The sequence below is a fragment of the Brassica oleracea genome, chromosome C8 (genome assembly GCF_000695525.1).
Source record: "Brassica oleracea var. oleracea cultivar TO1000 chromosome C8, BOL, whole genome shotgun sequence".
NCBI lineage: Eukaryota > Viridiplantae > Streptophyta > Magnoliopsida > Brassicales > Brassicaceae > Brassica > Brassica oleracea.
Genome location: NC_027755.1, coordinates 30168455 through 30180197, shown reverse-complemented (window position 1 = coordinate 30180197; position 11743 = coordinate 30168455). Strand labels below are relative to the sequence as shown.

Genomic DNA, 11743 nt, shown 5'->3' with positions numbered 1-11743 from the left:
TTTTTAGGTATTTGTTATTAGATCCTGCACTTTCCTTTTACCACAGTTATGATGAGTTTTACCAAAAAGAAAGTGTAACACGCTCTATCGTTACACAAAATATGCGACGACTAGTGAGCGCCTGTTGCAAATGGAATCCTAGTAGAAAAAACAATTAAAGAACTCATTTGGATAATTTCTTTTCTGCTCGAATTCCATCAAAAATAATGTTTTATTTCGTCTAGAGATGAACGAAACCGACAGAGGATTTAACGACAAAATGTGAATAAAAGGATAAACTATAGCTTTTGAGCAATGATAAAGGGGGCTTCCTTCTGATACTTGTGAAATGAAACACAGGTCCTGAATCTACTCTCCTGCAGTAATGGAACCAAATCAGGATCAAATCCAGAGAACATAGGATACAAAATCATGGAATAAAACAAAAATGCCTATAATCTAAACTAATCTCTCCCATGGTAATAGTATTTACCTCATATGTTGCTGGGGTACATGAACACTCTGACTCTAGCTCCCTGAAAGTAGTAACACAACAGAAAACAAATGATGAGCCACAAACTTGAGCAAACATCACATTAAAGAAATGTTTAAAAGAAATGAACTTACCATAGACTTTGGTGGTAGGTTTGAAGTGAACTTGGCACGGACAACACCGCTGTTACCATGAGGCCGAGTGACTTTGCCCCAGATGCAACGGTAGTGGGAACCGTTCTTCTTTGTCTTTGCCTTGTAGATGTAAGCCATACGCTTTCCCTTGTACCAATTAACCTCCTCTGTAGTGTTCACACCTTCAATCTGGATGAGAGAAGTGTTGGGGTATTGGTTTGACTTCGACCTGAAAATTCACTTAATAATTAATAACAAAGCTTATAATTCTCTCTCTCTCTCTCTATGATCAAACAAGACCTTCAAACAATTGCTTATAACTTCAATGGACTGCAAACAGCTGCATGCATCAGCTAGAATCAAAAAAACAAAAGGCGCAACCGTAACAAAGTAGGCGAAAAGAAAGACTATGATAAAGCACATAAAGGCATCATATGAGCAAGTTATGTAGCTAACAAGACCACAACTAGTACAAGCAGGGATGTTAAAACGGGCTTACCCGCCCATTTACGTCCAAGCCCGTTTACGTCCAAACCCGTTTAATAGATGTCCATTTAAAGCCCGTTTAAATCAGACCCATTTAGAAACCATTTATGTGAAGCCCATTTAACACTAAATTCGTTTCAAACCCGTTTACTTAAAAAAAAATGAACATGATCTATTTATATCATAGCATTTCTTTTCGATGAAACCTGTTATATATCTGTCAAATAAAATATGAATCCAGAACCTTACATTGTTTTGCTTCAACTAAAAATTCAAAGTTTACAAATCACAGTCACAACATAATTGAAAAATAAAGTTCACACTTCACACTAAGTGTTCATAAGTGTCCATAAGTTACTCTTTTCCTTCTTGAACGTCTACCAGGATCTGTCCATGTTCAAAACATAACATATTATATATTTTCATCAAAAAAATTATAAACTGATGTAAAACAGAACCAGAAAACTATGTACCTTTGTTCCAGCAAACATATCAATCTTTTGATGCTGAAGACTCCACTCCATAATTACTTGCTTTCTTTCCAACATCTTCATTTTCATCAAAGAGATCTTCAATGGCACCTACAAAGTATAATATGAATTAGTTATAAGAAAAATATAGTCATCAAATAAAACGGCCTTTTAGCATTACCTTTGTATTCAGCAAAACCGCGCAACCAATTCCTAGTGCAAAGAAGAGCTTGGACATTTTTAGGCAAGAGATGATTTTGGTATGGAGTTAAAACCCGGGATCCAATGCTAAAGGCAGACTCTGAAGCTACTGTGGTGATCGGAATGCTGAGGATGTCACGTGCCATCGATGCTAAATCTCCAAATCGATGTTGGTTCTCTTTCCAATAACTCAAGACATCCAAATCCAAGTTAGCCCTTCTGTTCAGCCTTGGCTCTTCCAAATATATGTCCAAATGTGTCTTTGGGTTGCCAACTCCACCTCCAATGCTCTTTTCCAACTCAAAAAAATCCTTCATTATGAACATTTATATCAGATAAACAATTTCAAGATAAAGCATGACTGAAATTATCTAAAATTATATTAAATTACTTACATTATCATAATCATCTTCAAGTGGAGATTCTGTGACAATCTCTTGTGGAGTTGGTGTGAGTGAAACACCTGAAGAACTTGTTTGAGACCGTTTCTGATAGTCTTTGTAGAGTGCAGACAAACTATCCTTAAGTTCTTTAATCTTTAAACTTGAAGTAGAGGGATCCAATTTCTTATAAGCAGCTTGAAGCATCTCAATCTTTATTCTTGGATCTAAAGCTGCTCCCATAGCCAAGATTACACTGTAACTTTTTGTACCATGATTCTTACCAACCACTAATTTTGAATCACAATGAATGCACTTAGCCCTTTCTTTTCTATCCTCTTCTACCCCCACTAGTACAAAATCTTTCCAAACAAGTGAGGTTTTTCGACGCTTACGTTGAGGTTTCGCTGCTTGTGTTGATGCAGTGGCTTGTGGTTCACACTGAACTTCTGCTTCTGCTTCTGTTTCTGTTTCTGCCATTTCTTCATCTATATCAAATTCAGCATCTTCATCATTCATGTCCATGTATTCACGTTGAGCTTCAAGAAGCGCCATTGTGTGCACAGTATCATAGTCCATCTCTGCAAAAAAAGAAAGAAACATATTTAATTATTAGTGGCTGCAAGGGACTATCAAAATTTGAGAGAAGATGGTAAGTTGGCAACCATTCAAAAACAGGAACAAATAAAGCATAGCGTATGGATACAAAGTAAAAAAGCTTCACTAGTCTTGGATTAACGAAAGTATATGTCTACAATACGAGTCTTCTGTCCAAATACATCTTTATAGTATTTGTCTACACAATGACTCTTTAGCTAACGAAAAACTTGACAAAACCCATAGAAGCTAACTCACACGGTCACAGCGAAGAAGATGTTCATACAAAACATAGTTAATCATGTTGGTTATCGGTTATGTTCTTGTTTCCATACGCATATTGTAGTCAAATGATCACTCAGTGAAAAAAAAGAATCACATACCACTTATAATCTCAGCTTTGGTTGCAATTTTTGAGACTCCTTTGCATATGTTCGTGAAACCTGTTCACAAATCAAACCATTTTTAAACAAACCCACAAATTAATTGAAAGAACACTTATGAAATCAGTTTGAAACGAACCTTGATTGTATGATACGAGGAAACACGAGCTGGAGAGAGTGAAGAAGAAGAAGTAGAAGACACGGGAATCTCGGGAATCTCGTGACGAGATGAAAGGAGGCAAGGAGGTGAAGAACAACGACTCTAGAAGACAAATCGAAACCCTAGAAGCTTCATGATTCGAATCAGAAACTCATTTGGAGCAGTTTGATCTTTCGTAAGGAGGCAAAGAGCCAAGGAGGTGAAGAAGGAGGAAGAACGACGACGATAGATTAGGTTGAAGAGAAAAAAAAATTAAATGAACTTAATGGGCTGTCCAGTTATTTTTATCAAAACCCGTTTATTAAATGGACACAAGTGGACAAACCCGACGAAGCCCGTTTAATATTGTTAAGTAAATGGACTTTATATGGACACGAAAATTAAACGGGCTTGGACGTAAATGGGTAGGACAAGCCCATTTTAACATCCCTGAGTACAAGCAATGATCATGTCCCAAAAAAAACTTAAACACTAGTCTACAATCTCCCACCACAGATGCAACATCAAGTTATGAAACACAATGGGCAAGAGGGACATCGCAAGTACCTCTTGTAGCCGAGGACAGTTCCTCGAACATACAATCTGCAAAGAAAAAACCAGCAAACACACAGGTTTGATCAGTCGAATAAGAACTGCATTTGAAACAGAGACAAGTCTGTTCATGTCCGAAACGCTAATTACCTAACTCTCTCTCCTTGGCGTCCCTTCATTTTCACTCCTGATGCTGGGTGTCTTCTTCCTCCTCTTTTATGCCGGCGAGCGAATTACAGAGAAGAACCCTAGCTTCGAGATTATTAGGTCAAACATTATATACATGTGGATTCATAAATAAGCGCACTACGATGCTCTATTGGGCCTATGTCTAGCTTTTCTCATTCTGTTCGGCCCAAATAGTAATAAAGCTTGCCCAACAATGAAGTTAACAAAAATAGTACACTGGGCCGGAGTCAATTAGGTCTAGCCATTTGGTTTTGGTTTTCGATTCTCATTTGGTTTTTCTAGTTTTACGTTCTTCATCACAAAAAATTTGTAGATCCGAATATATCCAATGCCAAATAGCTGCCAAGAAGCACAAGCCAGAAAACACGATATGTGCTCCCACTACCCCTTCGTAACTCCAAAGACCCGGATTCGTTATAGTCCCTCCTGTAATATTCCAACCGCCCCATGAATTGGTTATTCCTAAACGAGTCATGAAAGGTATAACGAACATGCCTTGTCTCCCCATTGGATCAAGAACAGGGTTGGAGGGATCAAAAACATCTAATTCATATAGAGCCATGGAACCGGCCCAGCCAGCAACCAAAGCAATATGCATTATATGAACCGAAAGATTAATAGAGATATATAAACTGTTCGGATATTTTTGTATTAACAGCTTATGCAGTATAATGTTTTTATACCATGCTAGTATTGCTTTATCATCATGAGTTGGGAGAGAGTGTGCATGCAAGAGCAGTTGATAAACCACACCAAAGCCTTGGAAAATGTCTAAATACATGTTTTTGCTTTTGTAAAGAGAGACTACAAGTAATAATAAATAGGATTATGCTTTTCTTTTTGTTACAAAAGATTACAACATTATAAACAAATGATAAAAGACATTAATCAAACATCAGCAAAAACATGAAAGTTCTTGGAGTCAACAGATATGAGTCTAACAGCAGCAATAGCAGACGCAAGAGACATTAACCCAAAGAAACAAACATTAAGCCAATGCCATAGCTTTTGAACGGAACTAAGCTCACTGTCCATAGCTACAAGATACATGTGATTTGCTAATATAAACGTCAGAGGGAACGTGCTTATCGCTCCCGTGAGGCTCATGAAATCTCCAAGAAACGGCAAAAGCGCAGAGAGAAGAGTGCTCACAGCAATGTAGCTTCCTCTTGTTGCTGTTCTAAACAAGAGATTCTTCAATGCTAATGGACTTCCTCCTTTGGTTCCATACTTTGTATCCATAAACTCATAAGTCGGACTTGCAAATATCTACAAAAGCAGCAAGCGACTTCATCTTTGTTTTTAATATGGTTTAGGCTTACTAAAGAGAAGTGTAGGAAGATAAACATACGTGCAAAGAGATAACGGACTGAAGAAAAGCTGAGATGTTAGCGAGAGCTTTGGCCCAGAGAGGTCCAGTGACACTGTTCATCAGATAAGTCGATGTGGAGGAGCCGTAAGCCCAATAACCAATGAATGTAACTGCATACAAAGGTAATGCACCAGCAGTGAACTGAAGATACAGAGCCTTCATCATGTTTTTAACCACTGGTTGCTTCACTGTGGCCTAATCATTTGCAGAAGAGTTAGTGTCAAGAACAGAGAAATGATTGTAGCATGAACATAGATGAGACTGACCTGTATTTCAGGGAGCATTCCAGAGTTGAATGCGAAAACTAGATTTGCTGCTGCTCCTGTTATGGTAAAGATCTTGTCTACTGATGATCCTTGTATGGTATAGTCTCTTGAAGGTTTGTTTACTCCTACAGAAATCAATTTATTAGAAAGAAAAAAAATTATTAGTCGTTCCTTTGGTGGTGTATATAGAATCATTATGAGGTTTGTAAGTACTATCAAGAACGTTACCATCTTTAAATGATAGGACTATTGCAACAACAATGTAGATCATGCTGAGGATTGTTGATACTCCTAGCCAGATTCCAAGAGCAGATAAATAAGGTATACCGACTGCGAAAATCGCGCAGACAACACCAGCAATGGCGATAAAGTGAGGTAGTTTCATTACACTGTCATCTCTGAAAAGTACATAGACAGCCTACAGATAATGCAAGAATAGAGCAATGAGGGAAACTAACTTAACTTTTTTTTTTTTGCAATAAATAGTTTTTTTTTGTTATTGTTGTACCTTTAAGGCTGAACCAGCAAGTATGATGAAGCCACAGTTAATCATGAAAAGATTTACATATTGCAATCCCCATGTTACACGGTACATCTTTTTACCTGATCAAACAAGCATAGGTGGCAAATCGGTTATAACCAGACGATTTTTCTAAGACTGATTTTTAAATTGCTCACCTAAGCAAAATCCTCTATATAGAGCCTAATGATTTTTGAACATTGAAACTAACATAGCACTTGAAAGAGATAGAGAGAGAGAGATGGGACTTTGTTACCGTAGATGAAGCCAGCGAGATCTCTGTAACGAATGTGTCTTTTACCACCAAACTCATGAAGGTTAGCGATAAGAGAGTTTGCGTAAAGGGAGATTGCTGTAGCGAGAAGGAGACCAACCACACCACCAATCCAACCCAAAGGAACCATGACTGTCCCGGAATATCCCAACACATAGGCGCTGTTTATACTCGTTGTCAAAACGAATGATACCTGAAACCATGAATCTATACAAACCAAAGTCACCAAAATATAACATTTTGCCTGAATAGGCACCATCAAAATCACCAAAGACAACATTTTTCACAAGTGGGCATCATAAAAATCATCACAGTTGGTTTACGTTTTAGTGTTTTCGGCAGCTGAAGTAAAAATACATCAGTGACATATGCACGTAAAATAAACTGACAAAGTTTCAGTTAATCTGACAAAGACGACAAATAGGTAATAAACTCTGTTGAGTCTTTTTTTCGGTATTCCAAAGACAAAGGAAAACTTTTTTCTTTAAAAAAGCTCAAGATCACGCGATAAACGACAAGTTTACTCAACATAACAACGGAAAAAAGAGAAAGAACATAGGACAAAAATAGTTAATGAAAGTTTCAACGAGAAAGAAGTCCGAACCGCTGCTAATCTGGTGAGCGGTCTCAGGGACTTCGAGATCGAACTGTTTCATTGCAATGACTTTACGGTTCTTAGCCTCACTTGTATCAATGACTCCGACAAGAATCAGTTAAGTCTTGTCTCTATCTTCCTCCTTGGATTTCAAGAAATATATAAAAAGACAGCCTTTCTCGTAATAAACAAAGTTATTAATATAGAAAAAATGTGAAATGGAGAATCTAAAGATGTATTCTGTTTTATAGGTGTCTGATCTTTTTAGTCAACTTTAAATTGATGGGTCAGAAAGATTGATACGTCTATGTGTGTGTGTGTGAGTTATTTTGGCACGAGATACAACCAGAGAGATAAACAACGTAACGTTTTTTCAGTGAAGAATATTTTTCTCTAATAGAAAAGAATCTTTGGCATATCTAAGATTCTAAGATCTGTTTAGTTTTGGAAAGTCAATGATTTATTTCACTTAATAGATCCTCCTATTTAAATTACATAATTAGTGTAAACCAATCACAAAGCTAGTATGGATAGAGTATCTTACAATTTTTCCTGGTTGCTATCTCCACCTTTTCCAATTTTTTTGGTTTACTTCCTTAGATACTCCCTAATGGGGCTTTTATAAGCTAACAGAGAACCTGAGAAGGTCAGAGAAGCACACACACTAGCTGTCTAGCTTACATCTTTTGTTTGGATTGTTTTTGACTAAAGATAATGATATTAAATTCATTCCAATTCTTCTTTGACTTCAGCTTACATCTTTTGTTTGATTATTTTGACTACTAATAATGACACTGAATTTATTGACTACTTTTGATGCTACTAAATTAATTATCTTAATAGACTACTAAGTTAGTTTTATTTTTCAACTGGATAAGGTCTGTGCGTTGCAACGGGTTTTGTTTGATGTTTTAGTAAAAACATAAAAATAATAAATCATTTTATTATAGATTGAGGATTTTTTTTTTGTTTGCATAAGCTGTGAGATATTTATTTATAATTAAAAACTCATTTACACACATAAATCCCTATTAGTATTTGTATTTATAATCATGGTGCATAGGTAAATTGTTATCAACTTTGTATTTAAGGCTAGAGAAAACACTCATACCTAAATATTTAAACTAAACTCAACCAAAGTAAAAATTAAAATGAAAAAAATTGAAAGCTAAATAAGGTCAATCTAGTTAGTGACAATATTATACGGGAAATTACCAAAAATACCACATTCTTAATACCACTTTTATTCTCACTTTTAAAAAGAAAAAAAAAACACTTATAATCCTAAGATTAACTAATCTAGACTAAGGGTTTAGAATTGAGGGGGTGGGGTAGGTTTTAGGAATATGGAATTTAGGATTCTAATAAATATATAAATAAATAATTAATTATTTTAAAAAAAAATTGTGTTAACTAAATATAGTTAACTCATATAAGTTAACATAAATATATATATGTTAACTAATACCGAGCTTCATAAACTTCATTATTCATTTAAGAATTTTCAATCATATGGCCAAGATTAACCAAGCAACCATCATCATAGCTGAAACTAATAGAAATAATAAAAATTAGTATATTAAATTTTCTTCAACTAATTAGAGTAACATCCAAATTTTTTATTAGAATTTAGTTCAAAAGATGCTGATTAAAAAATTACAATTTGATATCTCTTGCTAAAAGACTTTCATGATAATAACAATATTATCACATTTCACAGCGCGATATATATCTTCAAATAGTTCTACTTGTCCAGCTCATAATGTTGCTTGTATTTCAATTTCACTATATAGAATAGAGTTTTTGTTGAAAAAAAAAGAAAAAAAAAACTGAAATTGCTTAATGGAATTGGACTAATAATTCATAGAGAAAAAGTGCTACAGTTATTTACAGAAAAATACCTCCTTAACAATTAAGTTAGAGTAACTATTTGAATATCAACTTTTTCATATTATTGATATACTAATTACACATCTGTAACAAAAAAAAGTTATATATATATATATATGTATATAAATGCATGAATGTTATCATCTAATTAATAGTTTCTTGTATCTTTAAGTTGAGCAAAATCTTTGTAGTTGAAATCAATTTTTTTTCACAGAGTATTTGAGGTAATGATTGTTCACACATATGCAGTTGTTGTTCTCTCAATCACTCTTATCTGAAATTTATGATCAGAGACTTTATAGTTCTTACTGTAATCTTTTCAGTTACAAAAAAAAAGAATAATTGTAATCCTTTTTGGATTATGATTTCTTAAACATAAAATCTACTATTTTAATAAGAAAGTTTATTATTATATGAAAATATTTGAAATACTTGTTTTACATTTTTTGTTTAGATTTGAAGAAAAAAGAAAACTACAATTAAACAGTTTTTAACAATTTTATTTTGTAGAAGATTTTATAAAAGGATAATTACTATCAAACAAATTTTTACAATTATATTTTCTTTATGATTTTAGAAAACGAAAATTAGTATTAAGTAAATTATTATACATTTTTTTTTGTTTAAGAAATGTAAAAAGGAAAAAAAATTAGAAAAAGGAAATTCTTGTCAACTAAAAACTATCAAATAATCTTTTGCTATTATCTTTGTTTATGATTTTAAAAAAGGAAAATTACTATTAAATAATTATTGTGTTATTATCTTATTATACTTATATTATTAATTATGATATATTAAGCAATTATGTTTGGTGACAAAATATAGGAGAGCTTAATCTTATACATAGATGTGAATAATTGTAATCCTTTCAGTTACAAAAAAAATTGTAATCCTTTTTGGATTATGATTTCTTAAATAGAAAATTTACTATTTAAATAATAGAATCTATTATTATATGAAAATATTTGGAATACTTATTTTACTTTTTTTAGATTTGAAAAAAAAAACTACAATTAAACACTCTTTAACAGTTTTTTTTTGTAGAAGATTTTATAAACGAATAATTACTATCAAACAAATTTTCAAAATTATATATTTTTAATTTTAGAAAAAAAAAATTAGTATTAAGTAAATAATTATACATATTTTTTTTAGGAATTATAAAAAGGAAAAAAATATAAAAATGAAATTATTGTCAACTAAAAAAACTATCAAATAATCTTTTACTGTTATCTTTATTTAGTATTTTAAAAAACGATTTTACAAAACGAAAATTAGTATTAAGTAAATTATTATACATATTTTTTGTTAAGGAATTGTAAAAAGAAAAAAAAATTAGAAAAAAAAATTATTGTCAACTAAAAACCATCAAATAACCTTTTGCTATTATTATCTTTGTTTAGTATTTTAAAAAAAGGAAAATTACCATTAAATAATTGTTTTGCGTTATATTATTAATTATGATATATTTTAACACATGTCATCATCTTAAATTTTTAATTTCCATGTGTCATGTCATGTTAATTAGCAACCTTGAAGAACCAAGCTTTATATAATAAGATGCATATATTTATCAATTTTCCACTTGTTATTACTAAATTCAAACAAAATAATACTTTGACCAGGGACAAAACAGAACATTTAACTATTTTAGTATGTGTAAGAAAATTTAAAAGACATATAATATGAAGAATAGGTGAGGAGCAGCTATTTAGAATTTTAAAATATATGTGATTCACTCCATTTTGTCATGGTAAATATTTTAACTATTTGATTTATTCAGTCACGATGTTGGAAATATGATATTTGAATATCCAACAAAATCTATATTTTAAATGAATACTAGATTTTAACACGCACGCTCGTGCGGATATTTTTTATTTTATAAATGTATTTGATATTATTACAATTGTTTTAAATATATAATTTTTATTTTAATGTTCTATATTGTGTAACTCTATAATATTATTGTTTATATTTTTTATTCGGCATCATTAATATATAATGATTTGTTTAATATATTTTACTTTGTTATTAATTTTTATTATTTACTAATATATTTCGAGTTAAGTACAATAAAATAACAATCTGAGATAATCAAACAGAGAACCTCCTTCAAAATATGTTTTTTCTTTAATTTATATATTTTACATATAATACATTTATAAAATTTATTTATTTATATTATATAAAATATTTATGTTTAAGATAATTTATATTTACATATTGTGTTTAAAAATATAATTTAACATATATCATTTTAGTACATGATTTATAAGTAAAAGCAATGTTTTGTGTAAATAATATAGTTCTATTGTTTTAGTAAATTTATACATAGTAGTATCTATAATATTATTTTAGTAAATTTTATTGATATAGGATATTTTTGGATGTTACAATATTAAATTTCTTTTTCTAATTAATATTTCAAAATATTAGATTATTTTAAGTTTTACAACATATATAGCTTATTTTTGGTGGTGCAATTTAAAAAGTTATTCTTTATATTATCTATGATTTTATATTTTATAAAATTTGAAATATTATCATTTTGAGTTTGAATATTTATTTTCAAAATTGTATATATTGTCAAGAAAACTTTGGAAATTACACAACTATTTTTGAGTTTGGATGATTACATGAATTTTGAATTTTTTTGTTACTATATTGATACATTATTTTATAAAAAATATTTTAATTTTTTGTAATAGTTTCTAAACTTTTCTCAACAGATTTTTTTTACAATTAAAATAAAAAATAAATTTATAATTAAAATTTCATTTGTCATTAATATTTTTAATAAATTATTAAAATTTTATAGTT

At 31.3% G+C, this 11743-nt stretch overlaps 3 protein-coding genes across 5 annotated transcripts; all 3 read right to left on the bottom strand.

Annotated features, from left to right (window-relative positions):
• Positions 1-144: 144 nt before the first annotated feature.
• On the bottom strand, positions 145-4067 carry LOC106307894 (60S ribosomal protein L35a-2). The gene is made up of 5 exons (XM_013744985.1): positions 3965-4067; positions 3830-3865; positions 607-835; positions 473-515; positions 145-356 (listed from the first exon to the last, which is right to left on the bottom strand). Exons 1-4 carry the CDS (start codon positions 3991-3993, stop codon positions 474-476), a joined length of 336 nt encoding a protein of 111 aa, XP_013600439.1. The 5' UTR covers positions 3994-4067; the 3' UTR covers positions 145-356; position 473.
• LOC106307893 (zinc finger BED domain-containing protein DAYSLEEPER-like) lies at positions 1325-3820 on the bottom strand. 2 transcript variants are annotated; one of them, XM_013744984.1, is made up of 7 exons: positions 3263-3820; positions 3124-3183; positions 2539-2724; positions 2159-2376; positions 1744-2074; positions 1566-1673; positions 1325-1479 (listed from the first exon to the last, which is right to left on the bottom strand). In XM_013744984.1, exons 3-6 carry the CDS (start codon positions 2720-2722, stop codon positions 1585-1587), a joined length of 822 nt encoding a protein of 273 aa, XP_013600438.1. In that variant the 5' UTR covers positions 2723-2724; positions 3124-3183; positions 3263-3820; the 3' UTR covers positions 1325-1479; positions 1566-1584. The 2 variants fall into 2 exon arrangements, with proteins under 2 accessions (XP_013600438.1, XP_013600437.1); XM_013744983.1 differs by having other exon boundaries at positions 2159-2724.
• Positions 4068-4891: 824 nt separating the features above from the next.
• LOC106310934 (proline transporter 2) lies at positions 4892-7604 on the bottom strand. 2 transcript variants are annotated; one of them, XM_013748160.1, is made up of 8 exons: positions 7575-7604; positions 7040-7172; positions 6418-6642; positions 6150-6244; positions 5870-6059; positions 5642-5766; positions 5355-5570; positions 4892-5272 (listed from the first exon to the last, which is right to left on the bottom strand). In XM_013748160.1, exons 2-8 carry the CDS (start codon positions 7089-7091, stop codon positions 4892-4894), a joined length of 1284 nt encoding a protein of 427 aa, XP_013603614.1. In that variant the 5' UTR covers positions 7092-7172; positions 7575-7604. The 2 variants fall into 2 exon arrangements, with proteins under 2 accessions (XP_013603614.1, XP_013603613.1); XM_013748159.1 differs by lacking the exon at positions 7575-7604 and having other exon boundaries at positions 7040-7177.
• Between the last annotated feature and the right edge of the window lie 4139 nt (positions 7605-11743).